General features: G+C 39.6%; 1 protein-coding gene across 1 annotated transcript in view; it reads left to right on the top strand.

Annotated features, from left to right (window-relative positions):
• Positions 1-25,570, top strand: part of LOC122811485 (kinesin-like protein KIF18A) — a gene marked incomplete in the record, with an annotated part of 1,576,798 nt that overhangs the window by 133,102 nt on the left and 1,418,126 nt on the right. Inside the window, 1 exon segment of the mRNA XM_044083351.1 lies at positions 24,899-25,003. Coding sequence (XP_043939286.1) covers positions 24,899-25,003 — 105 coding nt within the window.

Genomic DNA, 25,570 nt, shown 5'->3' with positions numbered 1-25,570 from the left:
AGCTCCAGCCAGGATGGTCCTGCAACTATTGGGATCTATGTCTGCCACTGTTCTTCTAGTCCCCCTAGCAAGATTGCATATGAGAATTCTCCAGTGCCTTCTTTCGACACAGTGGTCCTTTCAAGATCTCCCTCTCAGTCACCTCATACGGATCACGGAAACCTACAAACGGGACCTTCGCTGGTGGCTGGTACCCTCCAATCTGAATCAGGGACGACCCTTTGTTCCACCTCCTCCTATGGCCACTTTGACTACGGACGCCTCCCAGATGGGGTGGGGGGGGGCATTCCCTGGGCAGGTCAGTCCAAGGCAAATGGCATTCAGAAGAGAGTCTTCTTCATATCAACATTTTGGAAATGAGGGCGGTGCTTCTGTCTCTACAAGCCCTCCACGATTACCTCCCTCAGGGCGTGATTGCCGTTCACTCCGACAACATGTCAGTGGTATGGTATCTGAACAAGCAGGGAGGGACCAGATCCTACCCTCTTTGCAGAGAGGCCATGAGAGTTTGGGAATGGGCAGTGGCGACCAGACGTTTTCTGATAGCAACTCATATCCCTGGCAAATCCAACGTGTTAGCCGACAGACTGAGCAGAACTGTCCTCTCTCCTCACGAGTGGTATCTGAACGATGCAATGACAACTCAGATCTTCAGCAGATGGGGAACTCCTTGTTGCGACCTCTTCGCAACCCCGCTGAACGCGAAGTGCAGAAAGTTCTTCTCCCTCACTCCAGCTCCGGGGGAGAGTCCTATGGACGCATTAGCCCATCCTTGGCCCACCGGCTTGCTATACGCCTTCCCCCCCACTTCCCCTCCTTCCCATAGTGATCCAAAAGGCGTCTCACTTGGGGAGCAAAATGATCTTAATTGCCCCTTACTGGCCTCGTCAGGTATGGTTCCCCTATCTTCGGAAATATGCACTGGGCGGTCCATGGTTCCTGGATCAGATCCCAGACCTATTAATTCATCAGTCGGGACAACTCCACCAGTCCCTTCACACTTTGAAGTTAACAGCTTGGCTCCTCCTCTTCCGACTATAGTCAGGAATCATACCTTAGACCCGGAAGTCATACATATCTTATCATCGGCCCACAAGTCTGCCACTAAGAAATTGTATACTAGCAAATGGAAGAGATTTGCTATTTGGGCTCAACTCCGGGGTCTGGTCCCATCACTATTCCTGTATCGGAAGTCCTGAAATTTCTAACTTCCCTGTTCAATCAAGGTTCTTCAGTCTCTACCATCAAGGTCCAATTGGCAGCTATTTCCAATTTTCATGAATCTATAAACCCACCTTTAATGAGCAACAGATTGTGTAAAACCTTCATGAAAGGTGCTGCGCTTTTACGACCTCCGATTTCTCATCCTGCTCCTCCGTGGGATCTCGATGTGGTATTACGTGCCTTAACCTCCTCCCCCTTCGAACCGGCAGCAACATGTGATTTGAAATTCCTATCTTGGAAAACTGCCTTTCTGGTCGCGATTACTTCTGCCAGAAGGGTTTCAGAGCTTCAAGCTCTATCTGTAAAACCACCGTACCTGGTTTTTCACAAAGATAGAGTATCCCTCAGGCCTAACCCATCCTTTGTTCCTAAAGTTTGTTCCAGTTTTTGCCTGCAACAGTCATTAGAACTTCCAATTTTCTTTCCAAAGTACTCAAACAAAGCGGAATACATCTTCCATACATTGGATGTTCACAGGCAATTGCGTTTTTATTTAGACAGGACCCAACAAACAAGGAAAACAGATCAATTGTTTGTGTCCTTTTCGGATAATAAATTGGGCGAAGCCGTCACAAAGGTCACTATTGCCAAATGGATCAGGGACTGTATTAGTCAAGCTTATTCCTCTTCTAATAAAGAGCTTACGACCTCTGTCAAAGCTCACTCTACAAGAGCTATGGCTACTTCAATAGCATTCCATTCTAAGCTTGCCATTAGTGACATTTGTGCTGCGGCTACGTGGTCTTCCCCGCACACTTTCATTTCCCACTACAAATTGGATGTGGCATCTCTGGGGCGAGCTTCATTTGGTTCCACAGTGCTCAGGAGTGTTTTCCAGTGAGCCACCCAGGATTCAGGTGCTAGGGACGCTGTCCCATCAGTACAGAATGTAGGCAAGATAGGATCACATAACATCTTTTAGTTATGTACTCACCATAACTTTAGATGTTTGGGATCCATCTCGCCTACATTCCCAATAACCCACCCTCCTTCCCCCTGCCTTGGAGATCAGAAGAGATCGGACGGTCCGAATTCTACTGTTTCATCTTGAAACATCTGGCAATGTTATATAAACAAGTTATGTGTGTGTGCATGAATGCGGACAAACAAGATCTGGGGGAATTAGTGGTGGTGCATCCTGGGATAGAAAATAGCTCAGCCAATAAGAGGCTTCGCTCTATAGCATAGTGTGCCGAGTCGGAGCCGAGGATCGGCTCCGAGCCCATCAGTACAGAATGTAGGAGAGATGGATCCCAAACATCTAAAGTTATGGTGAGTACATAACTAAAAGTTTAAATACGAACGAACTAGTTAACAAACAGAGCTTGCATACATACATGCTTACATCTCAACAGCTAACTACAAAATGGCAGTCAGGCTCGAACGTGCTCAGTATTTATGCATTTGTGCAAGCTCTTGGATAGCTTCTTAAAAGTATATACCCACACATTGATCTACAGCATGGAGGATAAAACTGAGGTTTTAAATTCTCCTTTTGATAGAGATTTAGTGTTTGACTCCATGGCTGCAGAGGTGATCAAAAGGTGTGATGAAAGGGGCAGGCTGTTCCAGAAAATCTCAAAGATTTTTCATCCCTCCTTTTCCAAATTTCCAAGGGATTTTCTATCCTCCCATCCAAATTCGGCAAAAAGCAGAATAAGCATTCTCAACAAATTGCAGGTAAATAGACACATAAGAAGAAATGGCAAGGGGCTTCCAAAAATAAGTCTCAAACCTCCCTAAACCAAGGGCAGTCCAACAAGTATGAATGACTATTTAAGAAACCTTGTGAACCTCTCCCTGGTTCCTTTTTTTTTCCAGGCAGTCTGAATCTCAGTTTTTCTCTTTGGCAACAAATAGCTTCAGACAAATGGGTTCTGAAAATCATTCATCAAGGTTACAGGTGGCAGTGGGGAGTTATTTTTCATCTTTCAGATCAGACTCTCTTTGTTTCCACTGTTTTTTCATCACCTGTTACAAGAAGTGATTGTTCTTTCCTGTTCTGGATTTTTTTCCCTAAACTTGCTTGTGATGGTGCCCAAATTCAAAATTGTCACTTCACAATATCTTAACTTGCTCTTCCTCTTTCAAGTTTTGTAATAACACCATAGTTAAAAGGCTGCTTACCACACCCCTATTCATCCAGACTTCAGCGTATTGTTAATATGACACACACACACACACACACACACACACACACACACACACACACACACACACACACACACACCCTTATCAGTTCTCCGCCTTATCCTTCTGACTATCCACTGTACCATCAGTGTTCACCAAATGTCTAGCTCAGAGTAATAGCTCATTGCAGGCTACATATGCATTTTTCCATATTTAGGTGACTTCCGTATCTTTGCAGAGTCTTTTTCAAAGTGTCCGGAATCTCTCTGGTGGGAGATGTCTTACACAAGCTGGGATTTCAACAGAACATTTAAAAGTCTTTCTTGACTCCCTCAGATAGGATTGTGTTCCTGGGATGTCCACTAGACACCTCAATTCAAAGAGCTTTTCTGCCACAGGAAAAAAAATCCTTATTTAGGTCTGCTTGTAAGGTTTTCCACTCACTTTGGTCACAGTGAGGGAATGCATCAGAATTTTGCATCTTGTAGCATCTGTGATTCTCATGATACCCCTGACAAGACTCGCATGAGAAAGATGCAGTGGTTCTGAAGTCTCTCTTTAGTCCCAGATGCACCTCTCAACCTCTTAGAGCAAGAAATCTCGACAAAGTCATAAATAATGGGGACAAAGGCCCCAAAATAGGGATAAGTTTTAAATATCACTCTTACAAACTTAAAGTAGATGGAATAACAGGTTTTGCATTAGCATGAATTTTCTGAAGGGTATGAAGTCTAAAACTGAAATGTCTGTTATTATTTTCTGACTTTTATATCTTCAATGATTTGCCAGTGATTTGCTAGAAGAGAACAATTTTATGAAAAACAGAGTAAAAATAGAAGGCAAAAATCTGGATATTCTACGAAATCTGTAGAGTTGAGAGGTAGGTTCCCAGCACCAATTCCCTTTATCTTTTCAAATCCCAGTGCTACGGTTTGTCAAGGTAAATCTTTTGGTGGAAACGGCTATCTTTAAATCCTGGTCTCCCTTTCTCTGTCTCTGCTCTAAGCAGACTGTCACCATGGTTGCCTTGGACTGTGCTTTGAGAGCCGTTTCAGGAGGGATGAAAGTTCAGGGGGTGTGGGATACCAAGAACAGATGCAAACACACAATAAGTTGATGCTTGCCCTGACCAAGGCACTCTACTCTCTGAATCCTGTTTGGTTCCCAGGGTTTCTTCAAGTGGTTACAGACAATACCACAATCTTGTGGTACATCAACAAGTTAGTGGGAACCAGGTCATGCTTCCTTTGCAGACTAGCCATGTTAGCTTTGGACATAGCTTCACAGTACAGTCTTGCTCTAAAGGCATCCTACATTCCATTAGAGCAAAACTGTGTGGCAGATGAGCTGAGCAGGACCAGGGCAGACCCTCAAATGGAAACTTGTTCAGGGGGGAGGGGGGTCTTCCAAGATTTGATCATCTATAAACAGTCCCTAAAGTAGCTCTCTCTGCATTCTCTTTGAACAGTCAAAGGACAAGATTCTGTTCCAGGACTTCATGCAAAAAGGCCTGGAAGATCAATGGCTTTTCTTTTCTTTTCCTTGTACAGGAATGTTCCTGTATGAGCTACCACCCTTTCCATTAATATCCAGGGTACTTATGAAAAGATAGAAGGAATTCCCAAGGTTATTGTAGTGACTCCCTTCTGGCCCAGGGAACTGTGGTTCTCCCTTCTTTTGGAAATGGTCAGAGACAATTACCACAAGCTTCCTCACAGACTGGATCTACTCACACAAGAACAGGGATGTGTGATATATCATGACATCATTTGGCTTCAGTTGACTGCTTTGATGATATCGTCTTAATTCATTTTATGCACCTGTGTACTGAAGATGTACAGCAGGTTCTAATGGAGGCAGGAAAGCCTGCTACTAGAAAATCCTATATTAGCAAATGGAAAAAGTTTTCTAGTTGGTGCCAGAAACATAACCATCACCCAAATCATGTCTAGTTATTCTCTGTTTTTAAATATATTTGTGAGTTACTGTCGTATGGCCTTTCTTATTCCTCTGTCAAGGTTTATCAGCCATTTCAGCATGTCTGCCATGTATCCTCCTCTTTCAATGCAGTCTCAAGTCATAATATTTTTGAAAGGGGTTTTGCATAATAGTCCTCTAAGGAAACTGGTGGACCCTTCTTGTGACCACAATTTTGTGTTAGAGAAGGTAACACTTGCTCCATTTCAAGCAGCAAACCAGGCTGACATGAGGTTCTTGACATGGAAAGCATTTCTACTGATCGCTGTGACCTCTTCAAGAAGGATATCTGAGTTGCTAGTGCCTATGGTGAGTCAACTCTATCTGATTTTCCATAGGGAGAGGATTTCAAGAACTAACAGATTTTTATTTTTTTGTCATTCATAGAGTGGTTACAAATGAGAGAGGCAGCGATCCTAAATTAGAGGTTGAAGTGAGGAAAACAGAATGGGAATTAAGAGTGAATGCTGAATGTGAACCCGGTATTAATGACAACATCTCTGTTGGTAGTATTTTAAAACAAAGAGCTAAATACATATGATTTGGAATTTGTATTCCTTACTTTTTATTTTGATTTTTTTTTTTAATTGGTAAGGTTATAGGGTGACAAATTTGATTTTTGCTACATTTAGAGTGTGTATGTTTTTAGTTAGGATTAATGTGTTTTTAATTAACTTTTGAAATTGTTTATGATATTTAAGAAGTATATGAAAATTTTCTATAAAGAATAGTTGATAAAATATTGTGGCGTAATACCCTGTGCTTGCTTTAGTGCAGTTGCTGTTCTTAGTGTATTGATTACATTTAATAATTGTTTAAATTAATGATGTTAGGAAGTTATGTAAAGGGATTTTCCTTTGTGTATGTATGTATGTATACAAGATGCTTTTGTTATATATTTGACTCTGAAGATGCCTGTAGAGTTGTGGGTGAAAGCACGTTTATTTATTTTTGGATTAAGTAATCCTTTTTTTATGCCTAAAATGGTATCTGAATTTATTTTAATCCAAACGATCCATATCCTAATTTTCTTTCCTGAACCTAAAATGAGGGAGAGGGGATACTCCATATTTTGAATGCCCACAGACAACTCTGGTACTATGTTGACAGAACTAAATATTTCAGATCACTTGTTTGTTGGAAAGGTAAGAAGGGACAACCTGTGTCATAACAGACCATTTTGAAATGGATGTTTTATAACAAAAGTATTCTAGGCAGGGCTTCCTCCCTGAACAATCAATGGGCCAGTCTACCAGGGCCTTGGCTTCATCTTTGGGTTTTTGGAAAGGGTTAGACTCTAGAAGTATTCTGGAAGTTGCTACATGGTCCTCTGTACATACTTTTACAAAGCACTATATATTTTTTTTATGTCTCTCTTGATCCTAGCAAAGCCTGATCTGGATCTGTTTTCCAAGGGCTCTTGGACTCTTTTTCTTCCATCCACCAAATGTAGTTAGCAAGATTAATCTACCCATATATCTAAATCTACTACAGCAGTGATCACTATGATGAACATAATACAGTTGTAAAAGTAACATAATATTAGAGGTTCAAATGATCATTGCTGCAGTAGTTGCTCTCTCCCCCATTCTCCTTGTTTTTTGGTTGGGTTTTTATGCCACGGTGTGGACATCTGTTGTTTGCTGTCTAGCTTGGTCTTTTCTGGGCTCAGCTTCCCTGGCTGTTGTGGCAGAAAAGCTTTGAAGAACTTTGTGCCAAGACTCGTCTTTTGAGTCCGTTCAGCTCAAGTTGCTTGACAGCTTGGGTGCATGGAATGTATATGAAGCTTAGGCTGCTGTCTGGCTGTTATATGCTTGGCAGAGTATAACCCGTGTAGCTAGGACTACTGCAGCAGTGATCATTCAAACATCTACAATTCATACTCTGCCTCTCTGTTCTTAAAAAGCTTCTTCAGACAACCTTCTACTCAATTTTAGTACCTATGATGAACTACTACTGTACTCATTAGACACGCTGTTGAATGTTTATTTTACATTGGTAGTTTTGGTATATTTATTATTAAGATTGTACATGTGCATACAAATATAATACGTGGGGAAATAAGTAATTTTCAGAGTTGTGTATGCAATTTGTGCACAGAGCAACGCAAATTTTAAGGGTATTGTAAGCTCCCAAATATCTGCGGAAAGGTACACTTGTAGTATCAGTTACGTGCCCCCCCCCCTCACTTGGAGGCTTTAATGATGTTTTGAATAAGGACTTGGCAGGGTTGAACTGAGTGTCTGAAAACATTTCTTAGAAACAGCAGAACAGGAGAACAGATTCACATAGTGGTACTACTGCCAGTAACAAAGATCCAAACAAACTCTAGTAAAAATATAAACTTTTGTTAACAAATAAAACAGTAAACACTTTTGTCCTTGTTTACTTTGGGGTTTCTTCAAAACTGTTACAGATCCATCAAATCTCTCCTTAAACAATCAACTGCCATCCTATCTAATGCTAGTATGTGCCTTTTATTCCTTACTTAGTGAGATAGCCAGTTGACCTTGCCACACTGAATTGGATAAACACTGTGTACTGAACATTTAAAGGATGGCTACCGGTTTTACTAAAATGAATTTCAGTTATTGGGTCTAGTTTAGTGTGGAGAAAGAAATAGCTTGTCAAAGTGTATAGTTCCTCAAAACCGAGGAAATGGGATAGCCACAAGTGATGTGCATTCTATGAATTATGGTGTAGAAATGTTTGCACATGGGGGAAAATGAGGGTAGTGTGCTGCACTTTTTTTGTTGATATTATTATTAATTTGCAGATAACTTTGGAGGGTGTTTTTGCTAGTACTTTGAGTGTAGACTGACCAGGATAGATTTTGCTTCAGACCTGCTGCCTGTTTTATTAGTGGAATTCTCCTGTTGTATCTTTCTCCTGGTGATCTGTGATGAAACTTTTAATATCCCACTTCACCAGATGGGTTACTATTTCCATCTACTGAAATGTAGCCTTATATAGCCAGTCTGCATCTGTCTCCTGGATCTTTAGAGCTCTGATACAGTATCTCTCTTGGAGTTGGGGGTGGAAGCTCTGAATGCTATAAATTTGGAGTTGTCACTATTGACGCATAGGTGTTTGATTTAACACGAAACAGTGCGAGAGAGAATTATTTTACTATATTATAAAATTATGGAAGATGCCCTTCATTATCTAGTTATTTCCTTTGTAATCTGAATACCTTAAGTGACTCTCTTCATTGTCTATTTGGTGGTTAGCCTAGGTTATGATACTGTGTAGAGATTCAGAAGGTTGAAGTCACTTGAATGAATACATCCTTTTATCTTCATTGGCTTCATGTTTTGCTATGTGCATTTATTAATAGAGGGCATAGAATGTTTCCCAAGTAATGCATTTCTTGTTTTTGGGTTGCTTTCAGGATAGGTTAGTTTACCAGGTCATAATTTTTATAATACTTGCCACTTACTGTATTTGGTTGTGATTGGTGTTCCTGGATGAGCCAGAGGTTGCGAATAGTGATTCAGTTTGAAATTGGCCCTATTTCGCTGTAATCTCTGTCTCATCCTAGGGTCTAATCACAAATGGTGATTAGTTGTGAGTTAGGAGTTATAGGAGCTGTAGGAGCACCACACCCACAGACTCAAAGAGCATGTTTATTAATGGTTTGGTGTTTCCTACATTTTAACACCACTCTGGGACTATTTACAGGTTTTCAAATATTTTTATACATAATTTCTGAGTCTGACCACATGGGGTCTGCCATCTTGAAGTAATTCTGATTGTTTAGTCTGCCTCTAGGTATTCCACAATGCAGTGCTTGTCTGTATATAAAAAAAATTACATCACGCAGGCCTCTTTCTTACTAAAGCTCCTGTCACTGCATTGATTTTACATGCATGCACTGCTGTCCTTCAGTCAGTTAGTTCTAAGTAATAGTTCATATTGTTCAATGACTACTAAAAACATAAACAGTGCAAATGCCACAGAACAGACTTTCAAAGTGCTTTTTACTGCTGCTTCTTTTTAGACTGGCTACATTGCAGTCTTTTGTGAAGTCTGAATTATACTGCTTTGACTCATCTCCCATCCCCCTTCGCACCCAACTTCCCTAGCTGTCAAAATGCTAAGGGTAATTTGAGCTGTTACCTGCTGTGATTGACTGCTCACAGCAGGAAACTTGACTCGTATACTGTTTCCTTGTTCTAGCCTTTATGTTCTGTATGGGTAGGGGAAGGACCAGGGAGCTGGGATATCACAGCATGGGTGGGTTTTTAGGACAGTCATGGTGATGTCAGTTTGGGGAGGGAATTGGCCAGAAAACTACCTGTATTCATTGGCATCAATTAATTGGAGACTGCAGCAAGCTTTTCCAGGGTGGGATAAATGTTTTTTGAAAGTGAAACTACCACAGTACAGTAAGGTACTGTTCTAGTGGAGAGAAAGTTGATTTAAAATATTTTAAAAGCTGTATTGTTGTTTGTTCATAGCAGATACAGTAAATAGGGAGAAAAAGGCAGAGAAGTTGAGCATTTAATATTGTCTTTTACGTGTCCTGTAAACTTTGCAGTTTGGAGATTTCCGTTTGTAATAATTATACTAAAGGCAGTTTTTGAATGTCTGGGGGACAGCCACAAGAATATATGCTCCTGTTTTTGAAGCTTTTGGTAGTCTCTCAACTTCTAAAGAAACCCGCCTGTTTAAATCAAATTTATTGGGGTGTCTCTTGTGACAAAAAAATATTAATTTGCTTTGTATGTTTTATTAACGGAATAGTGTCCTACCCTTTTCCAAAGGCAATAAGAGGGGTGCTGTTTTTGTACCAGTAAATGCTTGGAGTAAATACCCAAGTTTGCCTCCATTGTGAGAGAATATGTTCAATAAAGGGGAAGCACTACACGTAGGTTCACAGCTTTAAGCCTAATGAGCTAGCTAGAGTGATTTCCATGTGTTGTGGTATACCTTAGTTTCATATAATGTAGACTTGATTGAGGTTGGACTACTTCTGTGTTTTTATTAAGCCTTCGGACATGACATGGTGTCACAGAGTAGAATAAATGTTTGCCAGAACTTCCAAAATATATCTGCATGTGTGAAAAAAATGCTCTCAATAATTCATTGTTTGGAACCACAGCAATATAATGCTCATTGGAAATATCCTGCAGTTCTTGTGCGGAGTAGAAATTTGGATGTAAGCACAAAGCTTTGACTACAAATTTGTTTTAACATTTTTGTAAATGCAGAGTATGCTGTATCCTTGCATTTCCTGGGAAAGAAGCAGTAAAAATATTTAACGCCCTTCATGAAGTTAAAGTAACAGTACTTGGAGAAAGTGTTATTTACTGACGTCATTAAAAAGATTTTTCATTAATTAGATATTTGCTGTTTACAAGAGTGCAAGGTTCTGCAGATATTATAGATGCTCATGTTACTGACCTGCAAAAATAAATCAAAAGACTTCATTGGAAAGTATGCAACTTATGAAACTTAAAAGGGTGGAATAATTTCAATTTCTACTGAAAGTGCAGTAGAGACAGATGTGTGCAAAGTAGACTGTTGGAAGGAAGTGGTTAATGGACATAATGCAGAATTTAAATAAGGTGTGTGCGCAGAATGTAATATCTTGTCAAACAGTTATATAAATAATATAAACTGCTGTGGCAAGATGGTTCAGTAGAGAACTATGTGTACATTGCCGAACTGTTCTGATCATTGGGTGGTATTTTGGGTCAGTCACTGATAATATGCAAGTAAAACATTTTGATGTTTTAAGCCATGTAGCCTGTGAGAATCCAGGAAAAGTAAGATGGTTCACAGTGTAGAAGCAAAGGCTGCTTGTGTAGAGAATCATTTACACAATTAGAGATGTTTCTGATACTTACAACGCCATGGCAGTGATATCCTGGATCTCTATACTGATTTACAATAGGCGAAGGAAGCTTGCAGGAGTTTATCACATATAGGTTTAAACTTGATGCAGGGCCAGTGATGCATGGTCTCAGAAAAGTACATGTAGCTCTTAGAAGTGAAGTTCAATAGGAATTCAAAATAATGGCAGTGTTAGGCATTTTTAAGAAGCAATTAAAACAGAATTGGTAGATAATATTTTCTTTGGCTTAAGAAAGACATTCCCATTTTTATTGAGCCATAAAATCTAAATGAAATTGTTAGAAAAATATATAATAGTAATATGCATGCTTGGTGCATTCGAGGTTTAAAAGGGTTAATACATTTATTCTGTTCACACTGCATGAATCTGCACAGCTATTAGAAACCTAACAAGAGACATTTCATTTCTGCTAATGTCATGAAAATAACGAGACATTTCATTTCTGCTTATACCATGAGAAAGTATGCAGCTGCTAGAAGCTTTGATAAAGAAAACAATAGATGCTTGAAAGTATAAACCATAGTCAGCATTACTTGTACTAAAGCTAGAAATGTACTTTGAATCTAGACAAAATGTAACACATGTATTAGAACTGTACAATTGAAGAATTGAAAAGTTAAGGTGGGCTAAAATAAGCCCAAGGCCAGGTTGTTTTTCTCAAAATGTTTTGCAAGGCAGCAAATAATCTAACTTGGTCAGCAATAAGTCTGGTAACATTTTCTGTAGAACATACAGAAAGTTGTGTGTAACTACGTCAGCAATAGAATAGTAACATTTTCTGTGTGACATGAAGAGAACTGTATAAGAATAACATACTGATCACCAAAGAGCTAGACAAATCCTGTACCTACATGCTTTGTCTCCTTGCTGCAAGTAATAAAGGGTGCCTTGCTTTAACCTAACGTGCATTGGTCTTTGAAGTTTTTTCCTTTCACAGATTGGTCCTTCGGACCGGAACCCTCTCTTCACCTCAGATCAGACGGCCAGGTGGTTGAAACCATACGGGGAAGAAACCAAATTGGTTCTTCTTATATGGAAAGTCCTCCGACTGAGTTGTTGTTCAAAAGAGGCCAGCCACTTTCTGATCTGTGACTGAAGGACGGGTCTCCGCGAATCGGTGATCAATCACGTGGGCACAGGTAAGGTGAATCTACTTTTTTCTGTTTTAGATCAGGGACTAGATGTGTATTGTTTTTGTCAGATTGTATTTTCCTTACAAGTCAGGGACAAAAAAGATTACTGACTTGTCATAGATCAGGAGAAACAGAATAAGCAGGCAGTCATTCTGAAGAGACTATAAAAAATCCGTGGTACCATGTTAATAATTAAGAGAAGTTACGGAATGATCAAAGGGTAGAACAAAATGGGTAATAATTACACAAAAAAGACCCCAAAACCTGCCGTTAACGGAAGACGCAAAATATATGCAGTCGCAGTGTGCCGACAATGTTAGATATTATTCAAAATGAGTTAATAAATATGAATTTGATGGAAAATTAGAAAAATCCTCGCTTATCAAACAGCTCAAAAACGATTCCAAAGGTCCGATTCCAAAGGTCGGGTACAAAGGCAACGTCGATTAGGAATTCCTCAGGCGCACAGGTGGCTGGAGGAAGTAAACCGTAGGGAACAAAAGAACAAAGATTCAAAAGCAATGTTTTTAGATAAGGAGGACAATAACTTAGTAATAGCATCAGCACCTCCGCCTCCCTTACCAAAATATGAAGCAAGTGAACAGGTTAGTCCACCCCCACTATATCCTGTGGTCACTGAAGGATAGAGATATTGTGAAACTAAAACTGACTAAAATTAAAGATCCCATCGGGACCAGGTCCCGTACAAAGGCAGGTAACTCAGAAGAAGGTATCAAGTTATGGCAAATAGTTAAGAATTCACGATCTGTAAGTGAAGAAGAAGAAATATGCCCACTTATAGAAGTACCCAATCCTCAGGCAGGTCAAGACGATCAGGACCCACCTATTTTAGTGTATAGACCTTGGACTCCTGATGATATCCGGAAAGCCACTGAGGGAATTCCCCATCCAAAGGTTAATTTTAGAAAATTCTCAGTAGATTTACAAGGAATGAGGTTGAGTTATAACCTAAATGGAGAAGAGATAGAAAAAGTGGTTAGACAAATTGGAGGGCCAGATTGGTACACGATTAGTGGGAACTGGAATCCCCGTGACGCTGCACAAAGATCCCTCCCACATAGCAGCGCAGAATTAGACACCAGAGTAAAAGGTCTTATAGACCGCATCTCTGAAAAATGGAAGCCTAGGGCAGACTGGACTTGCATTAACCAATGCATCCAATGAGAAGGTGAAACAATTGACCGGTACTATGCCAGATTTAGTGTTTTAATAACCACTGTGGAATGCAGGTTCTTGAAGATCAAACACAAGATTCCCCATATGAACATCAGTTAAAGAATGCATTTTTAAAGGGCAGTAGTGCACCTATAAGCAGTTTTATTACAAAACATATGGTAGACCATCGTACAAGCAGGTTACAATCATTACTTGAATATGCTAGGCATGCCAAAAGGCATTTTAATAGCAAAAAGAAAGCCCAAGTATTTTCTGTAGAAGATGGAGCAGAAGTTTATGTAGTACAGTCCGGGAAAAAGGGCAAGAAAAACGCGCAGGGAAACAAACAATCTGATCAGTGATCAGAGGTAGAAGCGCTTGTGTGTTATCATTCTGTGGTTCTGAATAAAGGAATTATTTGAATTCGTTTGGTGCCTACCTGGATTTACTGAATCTGTTTTGGTGAACTTACAACGAGCTGTTCCATTTCCTGGCTGTGTGTGTACTTACTTCCAGTGATCAGAGGACTTTGAAGGACGAAAGAAAAGAGGAGAATGTTTTAAATGCAGTAAAAAGGGACATTTGGCAAGGGATTGCAAGAAAAACAAGAAAGCAACAACGGAAGACCAGGACGGTGAGGACTGACTATATGGTAGTCGGGAATCACAAGAAGGGGCTAGCGAAGAAAGGACAAATGAGAATGTGATAGAGGGAGTAGAGGAAGTGCGTGCAGGAAGTTAGTGACAATGAAGAAAATGAAATGTTAGACCTACCTTTATTGAGCTTGGAGCTCTATTTAGCAGACACAAAACCAGAAGTTACACTCTTGGTAGAAGGAAGGGAAGTCAAATTCTTGTGTGACTCTGGGGCATCACGAACCCTGATACATCCTTCCAAACTGCCAGAAAACACAGAGTCACCTTATTGCATACTGGTCAAAGCAGCTAACGGAGAGCTGTATCGGGAACCTTTCTCCCGTAACATTCCAATAACTGATCCAGTTTCAGGATTGACACAGAGAAGCGAAATTGTAGTTTCTCAAAATGCCCAGTAAACCTCTTGGGCAGAGACCTCATGCAGGGTATGGAAGCACAGCGACAAACTAACACTTATGTTTTATTGGTACAGCCAGGACTTGGTTACGACTGGTCCAGGGACTGTGACCAAAGAGTTAATGAATGTAGCCATCAACAAGTTCCTTTCCCTTGACATTGATAAGCAACACCTGTTGCACTGTACCCTGTATTATTGTAACACACCAGGACCTGATAAGGAATATGAGCAAGAATTATTTAAGAATCATGCAAACCGGTTGATATTGCGTAACCTGCACTCGGACACAGAAGGGAACAGTGTAGCCAGCTGTTCATTGCCCCAGGAGTTCTTTAGATTTATAGAGTGCAATTGATTACCACATGTTAGCTTAACCAAAAACAGAAATATAGAATGGGCAGACCTAGGAGAAAAAGTCACGAAATGGGAGAAAGTCAGAACTAGAACTGTCAGAACAGGGAATACAAATACAAAAGTTGAATTGGACAACTCAGACCAACCCAGCTGTGCACTTGCAGTCTAGCGAAGACAGCTGATTGACACTCCTATTAAAGGAGGAAGAGAATGCCTTATGAAACATACCAGAGACTCTCTGGTCAACAGGGAAATCAGATGTAGGACTCATTCGTACAGCGGGACCAGTTACTATCACGCCAAAGTCAGCATTCAGACCACAAAAAAAGACTATCCCTTAAGAAAAGATGCAGAGGCAGGGATAAAGCCTATTATAGCAGCCTTACTTAAAGGAGGGATACTAGTAGAATCTCCCGATTCACCATGTACCACACCCTTATTTCCAGTTAAAAAGGCCAATGGAGAGTGGCGTATGGTCCAAGATTTACAAGCCGTAAATGATGCAGTAATACCAAGGGCACCCACGGTGCCAGACCCACACACCCTGTTGAATAATTTGAAACCTCAACAAAAGTATTTTTCTGTGGTAGACATCAGCAACGTGTTCTTTTCGATACCGATGCACCCTGATAGCCAGTATTGGTTTGCATTTACATTTCAGGGGAAAAGGTATACATATACGTGACTACCACAGGGATATTGTGAAAGTCCAACGATATTCTCACAAGAAATGGCAAGCAACTTGGCGGGATTCACCCCACCAAGAGACAGTCAGATTTTACTTTATGTTGATGACATCTTGCTGGCGGCCCCCACCCAGCAGGATTGTAGAGAAGATACCATAGCACTTCTACGATTTTTAGCCGCTGAGGGACATAAGGTAAATAAAAATAAACTGTAGCTTTGGAAAAAACAGGTCAAATACCTAGGATATGTAATATCCAAGGAAGGTAGAACGTTAGATGAGGACAGAAAAATAGCAATTTTGCAAGCACCAAAACCCACTACCAAAAATGAAATGATGTCCTTCCTGGGTACAACTAATTTTTGCCGGAGCTGGATTCCAAACTATTCTTTGGAATCTGCACCTCTGCCTGACCTTATATATGAGAAGCCTATGGCAGCGCAGGATTTGTTGCAATGGACACCAGAGGCAGAATCTGCCTTCTGTAAACTAAAGCAGTTAATAGCGTCCTCATTAGTTCTCGGATTGCCAAACTACCATAAACGATTTTTCCAAACTGTAGATTGTAAGCAGGGTTATATGACATCAGTGTTAACACAACAGCAGGGGGATAAGCAGCGCCCCGTTGCTTACTATTCATCACAACTAGACCCAGTGGCACGGTCCTTACCCCACTGTGTACAAGCAGTAGTTGCAGCCGTAATGGCAGTACAGGCTTCAGCCTCAGTAGGCTTGTTCCACCCTCTCACTTTGAGAGTACCTCATGCAGTCGCGATTATTTTACTGCAAGAAAAGGTGGCATATCTTTCCCCTGCTAGGCATCTTTCCTGTATGACTATATTGTTGAGTCAACCTCATATGACAATTGAACGATGCACGACTTTAAACCCTTCTACTCTGCTCCCGACCCCTGCAGACGGCACACCGCACCGCTGCCTGCAGATAATTGAGCAAAAGACACTACCTAGAAAAGATCTCATGGATGTCCCCTTGGATGATGCCGAGGTGACATACTACATGGATGGCTCATGCAAAAGGGGTCCTGCAGGACAGAACCTAGTAGGATATGCAGTAGTCCCTGATACTGGAATTATAGAAGCAAAACCTTTACCACACAAATTATCTGCACAGGCAGCAGAATTGATTGCCCTGACACGGGCATGTACCTTAGCAAAGGGTAAATGTGTAAACATTTTTACTGATAGCCAGTACGCTTTTTCTACTGTACATGTTTTTGCGCAACAGTGGAAAAAACGGGGAATGATAACATCTACTGGCAAACCTATAAATCATGCACAGTTTATTTTAGATCTTTAGAATCTATTCAGTTACCTCAGAAAGTAGCCATTTGTAAATGCACAGCTCACACCAAGCAACAAGATAGGATTTCAAAAGGTAATGCGAGAGCTGATACAGCTGCAAAAAAGCAGCCACAGAAGTATTTCTTTTAAATGAGGAATTACAACCTTCTGAAACTTTAGATCTAGATATGTTAAAAACAATGCAGACACTCACTACGCAAGCTGAAAAACAACGGTGGATAAAACGAGGAGTAATCCTCGAAAAGGGGCTGTACATCTCTAGAGAAGGAAAACCGATACTACCCTCTAATTTGTTTCGCTATGCAGCTTTGTTGAGCCATGGGCAGTGCCATGTCTCAACAGGGGGGATGGTACAGCTGGTGAACCAGGTGTTTACAATGTACGGATTTACAAACTACTCTAAAAAATTTTGTTTGTGTCAGATTTGTAACGAACATTATGCACAGGGGGCGAAAAAGCCCAAGCTAGGGAGTTTCCCTACACCACCATATCCGTTTCACACTATTTGTATGGATTTCATAGAATTTAACAAATGTGAAAATAAGAAGTATTGCTTGTCATTGTAGATATGTTTTCCAGATGGGTGGAAGCCTTTCCAATCAAAAATCCAGATGCAGCTACAGTGGCAAAAGTACTTGTCAAGGAAATTATTCCTAGGTTTGGCATTCTGGAAAGAATCTACAGTGACAATGGTACACACTTTGTAAATCAAACCATACAGCAGTTAAGTAAGCATTTTGGTATTTCTTTAAAAAAATCATTGTGCATACCATCCGCAGTCTGCAGGGCTAGTTGAAAGGCATAATGGTATACTAAAAAACAAATTGAGAAAATTAATAGCTGAGACAGGAAAAACTTGGTTATACTGTTTACCCCTGGCACTGCTGAGCATGAGAACTGTCCCTACAGCAAAAGGATTAACTTCTTTTGAAAAACTATTTGGAAGGGCTTATTATACATCCCAGTGGAAACTTCTCATGTCATCAGACCAGGAAGCTAATTTTACACTAGCTGAATATATGAAAAAGTTGTTGAGTTCTAAACATCTGTTGCAGTCAAATTCTGTTTCAGATAGAAAACAAACCGAGACATCAGAAGTGGCAGTGACACCAGGAGACTGGGTGTAGATCAAAAACATCAAGCGGAAAAATTGGGCATCACCAAGGTGGGAAGGTCCCTACCAGGTGCTTCTTTTGACACCCACTGCAGTCAAGATAGCTGAACGAGCTTCGTGGATACACCTGACGCACTGCAAGCTGGTTAAGAACTTTGAGTTGGACAAAAATCTTACATCTCCTTCGGGGCTCTCAGCACAAAGTCTGGCTACAAAGGGGGTCAGATCAATAGGACTGATCCGTCTCAACCCCAGTGAAGAAACCATCAGTGCTGAAGGTCCTATTAGGGCAGAGAGTAAGAGCACATGTCCGAAATAAAGATGACGGAATCCAGTAAGATCCAAATACACCTACTTGGAAGAGTCGGAGAAAACAGAAATGCAGAACAACCATTTCCTCAAAAGTATTGCATAATCATCCTGTTGACTGTACTAGTGACAATAATCTTTTTGTTGTGACCATTCCTTTTCTCAGCCACACAAATTGAACTGAACAAGCGTGCAGAGTGGCACCCGAACTTTAACACTTACCAGGCAATCAAATATGTGTATGCTGAGACCTTCAATGTTTCGAATTGCTGGATTTGCACAGCTTTGCCAACAGCATATGGGGGGTTACTGTTAACTTCAGTTCCCCTAGGAGCCAACAAGACCTGGGAAAACTTAATGTATGATGCATAAGATGTCCCATCACAAGATAAAGTAGCATTACACTTGTCTGTTTGACAGAAGGGAACTGTGTGTTTTTACAAGAATGATACAGTTCAGGTGGGTTGGAGCAATTGCAATGTGACTGTTCCCTATAGATGCTACACTAAACCTGATAACATCGGATCCTATTGCAACACGAGCTATGATTCATTTGTTGAACTGATGCATAGGACAATTGGTGAAGTAAAACATAATGCTGACCTCTATAGACAACTGTCTATAATTGACAAAAAAATGTTTCATGCAGAGCCAGGGCATAGTAAAGTTACTACTAAAGTAGAAGATTGTTACTTTGCATGCAGTAGAAAAGCATATAAATGGTTACCAGAGAATTAGTCCAACAGTTGTTTTTGGGGTACCTGGTTCCGGCCATACTACACACAGCAGTTTTACCTCAAGGGAAAATTCGGAATGTTCGAGAAATCAAGAAGCCTGTCAATCCAATGGGGCAAATCAATGCACGTTGGAAAAACCATCATGCTGTGGGCTTAGGGAAAAGTGGACCGTCACACATGGATTTGAGTGATACTGTTATATCGTGGGCAGGTGTACTGCCAGTATATGGAGCAACGAAATCAATCTGGGAACTGAGAAAATTGTCTAAGCTTCTCGAAATAATGAGCAATGCAACCTTTTCTGCCCTAAAACTGGTGACTGATGAAGTGACTGCCATGAGAACATTGGTGCTTCAAAATCGCATGGCTCTTGACTTCACCGTAGCAGCGAGAGGAGGTGCTTTAATCCAGGAGGAGTGCTGTTCATATATTCCTGACCACAAACACGAGATAGACAACCATCTTGAGGTAATTCAGCAGGTGTCAGCCATGACCAAACCAGGACCAAATCCATTGACAGACTTTTTCCAGAAATTGTTTGGGGGGTGGGGCAGTATCCTGATGAACATCCTGATTGCCATCTGTGTAGGAATAATCCTAGTGGTGGTATGTGTGTGCTGCTGCATCCCCTGCATAAAAAGACCGATTAAAAACTTTATAGACATTTCAGTTTCAGAAACCTTATACCAAGGTGCTGAACTTGAAGAATTGCTAAAAAACTGAAAATGCTTTCATGAGCTTGAACTGAATGACTCTCTTAACTGCAAATTCTGAGTAGGAAGAGGTTAGGGGAAGAAAAAACTGTTTATGCTTATCTTAAATGTAGAATAAAAGTATTAAAAGGGGGAAAATGTTAGAAAAATATATAATAATAATAATATGCATGCTTAGTGCATTCAAGGTTTAAAAGGGTTAATACATTTATTCTGTTCACACTGCATGAATCTGCACAGCTATTAGAAACCTAACAAGAGACATTTCATTTCTGCTAATGTCGTGAAAATAACAAGAGACATTTCATTTCTACTAATGTCGTGAAAATAACAAGAGACATTTCATTTCTGCTTATGCCATGAGAAAGTATGTAGCTGCTAGAAGCTTTGATAAAGAAAACAATAGATGCTTGAAAGTATAAACCATAGTCAGCATTACTTGTACTAAAGGTAGAAATGTACCTTGAATCTAGACAAAATATTACACATGTATTAGAACTGTACAATTGAAGAATTGAAAAGTTAAGGTGGGCTAAAATAAGCCTAAGGCCAGGTTGTTTTTCTCAAAATGTTTTGCAATACAGCAAATAATCTAACTTAGTCAGCAATAAGTCTGGTAAAATTTTCTGTAGAACATACAGAAAGCTGTGTGTAAACATGTCAGCAATAGAATAGTAACATTTTCTGTGTGACATGAAGAGAACTGTATAAGAATAACATACTGATCACCAAAGAGCTAGACAAATATTGTACCTACATGCTTTGTCTCCTTGCTGCAAGTAATTAAAGGTGCCTTGCTTGAACCTAACGTGCATTGGTCTTTGAAGTTTTTTCCTTTCACAGAAATAATTGAGACTAAAGTACCCTTCATTTTTATATTTGAATAATTTATCTGAAAGAATGCCAGTTGCTACTATTTTCCAGTACTAGATGCAAATAACTGTTTCTATTGGATACAGCTCTTTGAAGCATAGTGCCATCTGTGCATTATGACATTAGGAAGGCCTAGCTCCATTGAGTAGAGGGATCAAGCCCTAGCAGTGCCCCAGGTGAGCCATGTTTAAGTAATGGCTGGAATGCCTGAAGAGTAGAGCATAGTGGGAGTGAGTATGAGTGGCCATTGCTGGCCCTCCCATCCTGACTGGAAGGATCAGTGGTACTGGTGAGAGGTTGTTGACAGTAGAGGCTTGCAGGCCTATGTGTGTTTAACTTACCGGGTCAGTGATGATGGCCCTAATTAGCCTGTGTGTGAAAGCACACAGATGCAACATGTACAAGAAAGCTGTAGTAGCACTCTTCAGTGATGCAAATGTTCAAGTCAACCATCATAGGTGGGAGTTGGAGCTTAAGAGAGTGAACACCCATGCTATCTGCTGTTGATGGATTCAGGTGCGCCATTGGCAGGTATGGGAAAGATGGTAGCAGCGAAGACAATGTCATTGGGACACTCCATAATGACATTGATTCTTCCTTATGAGCCTCTTGGCTTTTAATCTCGATAGTCTGCTGGTGGGTGTGGGGCCATAGATGTCTGATGGTCCATGGGATAGCCTCGGTACCATACAAACTTCTTGCCTCCCTGGATGGCAACTTCCTCTATTCAGCTTTCATCTGAACTAGTGACTGTGTTACAAGTGATATAGTGCTAGTAGGCTGAGTTTCTTAGAGGAGGAGGCTGATGGTCAGCTGGTGGCTAAGAAAAAAAAAATTATCTGAAAAAATGCCACTAGTAATGTTCAGATTTCTTAGTCTTTAGTTAATATTTGTCAATTACAGAAGCAGCATTCCAAACGGTTTTGGCTCAGGAAGCTGAAGGTTTGGAAGATGTTATGAAAATAATTTGTCTGACCCAAACATATAAATCAGCAAAGCATGGCAAGAGAGTAGCTATTGAATAGACTAGTAAAGCATAATTTCAAGCTAAGTAAGAACAAATGTGAAATCAGAGTGACAGATGTGAAACACCTGAGCCTGAAAAAATAATCCAAGCATTTGTGCAGATGCTAAAATCAGAATCAAAGGGAACTGGAGTTTTCTGGGGATGATGGAGTATTTGACAGAGTTTGCATTTAATATGTATGAGTTAATTGTGTCTCAAAGTTGTTAGAGCAAGATGATATAGCCTTAGGAAAGTTGTCATAGGAAAATGTAGTCTAGGAAATTAACTATGAATAAGAAAAGAACTTTAAAATGCTTAAGAAACCCATTACAGATGTTCCTATTGTAAAGAACTATGATGTGAAGAAGCTGGTTACATTCTGGGTAAATATCAGTTTGAATAGTATAGGAACTGCGAAGTTCAAGGAGAATAGACCTGCTACCTGTTGTTTTTAAGTGCATTATAAATGCATAAAAGAGATGCCAGTTGATAGAAAAGGAACTTTTAGTAGTTTTTTATAGATGTGAGAAAATGTAGAATTATGAGCTGAGGTGGAAACAGATGACCAGCTCTTTCAAAAGCATATTCAAAAATTCTTTGTACAAGAGATCTCCTAATTTACAGAAAAAAAATTATATAATCCACAGAAGTAAGACCTGAAAGTTATCAAAAGGCCTAAAGAACTACATTTCTTCAGTATGTTAAATAAGCTATAATTACCAGAGAAAAACAAAGTGATGTTAAAAGCAGACTTGACCTTTTCTTTTTAAATAATGCAGTAACAGATGGCAGAGAATAAAAATATGATTTTCAAAGATGCATGAATGCTGACTTAGAAAACCAACTATCAAAAGATACTACAAAGAAAGGTTAGTTCAGGGAAAAAAATCAAAAAGGAAATAAATTCAGATTTAGTATTTTATACAGATAAATAAGTTGCTAACGACATAATATTCAAAGCACACAGAATAGATAATCAGCAGCTGCGAAGGCAGATGTCTGAGAGGATAAGGGCTTACAACTGGGAGCAGTAAAAGGCAAAAAAGAGCAATAGATGTGCTGAAGACCACAGTGTAGGAGCTCCAAGACTTGCCCTCCCTGCAGGACCCACGTTAGCATTTATTCCTGGGTTCAAACTAGTTGCCGGATTCAGTATTCAAGATTTTTAGACATTGTGGTCTTAAACATTTTCATCTTTCTATATTATAGTTTCAGTGATTTATGGTTTTCAAGATTGCGATAGTAAATCTCTCTCTCTCAGATATATGTAGCTGTATACATTCATACATACATACATATATAGTAAATCTCTCTCTCAGAAATATATATATATTTCTTATTTGTACATTTATGAATTTTAGACTTTTCATTTGGTAATACATAATCGGAAACCAGTGTATAAAAAAATGTAACACTGACGCTCAGTCCATCGAAACCACACAATAAATATAAAATTCCAAACTTTTTTTCTGTAAGGGAACATGTTCTCCTGCCCACCCTGTAGAGATTGGCTGTGCTGCCACATCTTCCCTTATACTCACTTTGAGATTGCCCCAACAATGTAGTTAAGGCAAAACTGTTTTGCAGTTGCAATGTAACACAACCCTATTATCCCTACAGCACAGTGTACCCTAACAGCTCTAGTGACCTCTCACTAACTCAAAACATGAAATATGTTAACTCGGGTTTAACAATATGGGAAGGAAGTTTTCTAACCTGCACAAAATACTTGTAGATCAGTTGAACTTCGACACAGAATCTGAACAAGTGAGAATCGAATAAACTATCGACGTACTGAAGTAAGAAAGAAACAAAAAAAAAAATGTTATAGTGTGTGTGTGTCTGTTTAGTAATATTGGATCCCTGGATGTGGTTAAATGGTGGATTGTCCATATAATCATGCCTTATACTGTTTTTGAATGAAACTTCAAACTGAACTGGAGAATGGTGACCGCCCCAGGACTCCTGGTAAAGCCCATTCTGGAATTGAAGGACAGAGAAGTTGCAGGAGAGTAGTGAATTTATTCCATGTTGGATCCATGGTAAAACTAGTTTAGGAGTTTCTTTTTACTGACTTATCTTTTTTGGAGTTAGCTTGCCAGAAAGATCATTGTTGTGGTTTCTTCCTCCTCCAAAACGAAATTTAACATGCACATCCTTTTGTCTGAGGAAATTCTTCTTTTGGTATGACAATACTGAGACTGCGTATTTTCTGAGTTGCATCCCCTTCACCATTTCCACACGACGACTCTGGAAGTTTGAATGCATAAGTGCCATTTCAAATTCCCCTAGGCTTCCTTTGGGACCATAGCCCGATTTTTTAATCACTAGACAGAATATGGTGTTTCCATTTATCCTTAGTGCCCCATTCCCTATTGGCCTATATTTTTCTCTAGGAGTTACCTCGCAGGATAGCCAGATCCTCATCAGAATTGCACAGCAGATAGACACTACTTTTCAGTTGACTCCAAATGCCTTATTTCCTATTAGTGTCTTTCTCCACGGTGGACAGCCAGAACTTTTTTGGTACTGATCAGTAACCTTAGAACATTGGATTTGGATTGATGAGTTGTATTTAATACACTTTACCCATTGTTCATTAACTGATCCTTTTTCAAAGAAATGTTAGTGCAATGTATTTTTGAGAAGTATGTATTCTCAAAAGATTTATACCCTCTTTCAAAACTATCTGAAGTATGGACTCTGAGAATAAAATAACTCACAGATTTTGGAACAGAAAAAAAGTTAGGGCTTGTTTTTTAACCATTTGAGAAAGCATCTGTCTGTATTGTGCATGTGTGTGTGTGTCATATAAAAAATAAGTTTGGCATGCTATAATATGTACATTATGTATATGTATATACAAGGCTTTGCTTTGTGGGCATGCAGTCTTTTAGGCTTTTCACGTATTTTTCTAGTTAGTATAATTCCTTAGGATCTACTGTTGACTTGCATTCAGTATCACTAGAGCATTTTTAGAACTGTTCAGAACTCTGGTTTGTAGTACTTTGCATGCTGTGAGCTTGACTTTTGTGACTGTGCTTGCTGTCAAAGGGTTTAGTACCTCTTTCTAGAACTTAAGTATGAAGACTAAATATTGCCAAAGGTACAGGAAGCCAAGGATTTATTAGTGTGCAATGCTGAGTTTCTGATCAAATTGCCCAAGAGAGTGTATATATAGAATAGCTTTAAGTGTTTGCCTATGTTAGATTTAACCATTTTTTTCTTGTAGGTATACAATGAACAGATTCATGACCTGCTGGAGCCAAAGGGCTCACTTGCTGTTCGAGAAGACCCAGAAAAGGGAGTGGTTGTTCAGGGTCTTTCTTTCCACCAGGTATTTTCTTGTTTCTTGTTTTGAAGAAAAAAATCTTTATTAAATTATCAGGTATGACATAGGTAAATGATATATTTATGTAAATTAAAATGAACCATATTGATATCATTTTAGTTGTAAGCATTATATATCACTTAAAATCTATCCAGTCATTGTCAGCCAAACATTACATAGCTCTTTCAGATCCTGCCTTCTTTTAAACCTTGATCCACCTCTGCATGCATTGTTTCACAATTCCCATTTTTTCTATTTAATTTGCTTCTACCTTTTTTTTTTTTAAAGATCCTAATTCCAGTTGTTTTTTTCTCTGTTACTATATTCACTACTTTCTAGTACAGTTGTTTTATACTTGGATTTCCATTTTCTAGTGACTGTTTTTTTTTTTTTTTGGCAGCCACTGTAATTGGACTGGACTCAGCAAGGTCTTACTATGTCTAGGCAATTCTGATTCTGTATCAAAGCTCAAAAAAATAATTTCCTTAGTTACACCGATTTGCTCACCCAGTGTCTCTGACAGCGCAGTCTGCAGGGAATCTTTAAATTCTACCAACTCATTACACTCCCAGA

The sequence above is a fragment of the Protopterus annectens genome, chromosome 9.part0 (assembly GCF_019279795.1).
Source record: "Protopterus annectens isolate FY-2018-M chromosome 9.part0, PAN1.0, whole genome shotgun sequence".
Classification (NCBI taxonomy): Eukaryota; Metazoa; Chordata; order Ceratodontiformes; family Protopteridae; genus Protopterus; species Protopterus annectens.
Note: the sequence above shows the minus strand (reverse complement) of the source record. Positions and strands in the feature narration are given on the sequence as shown.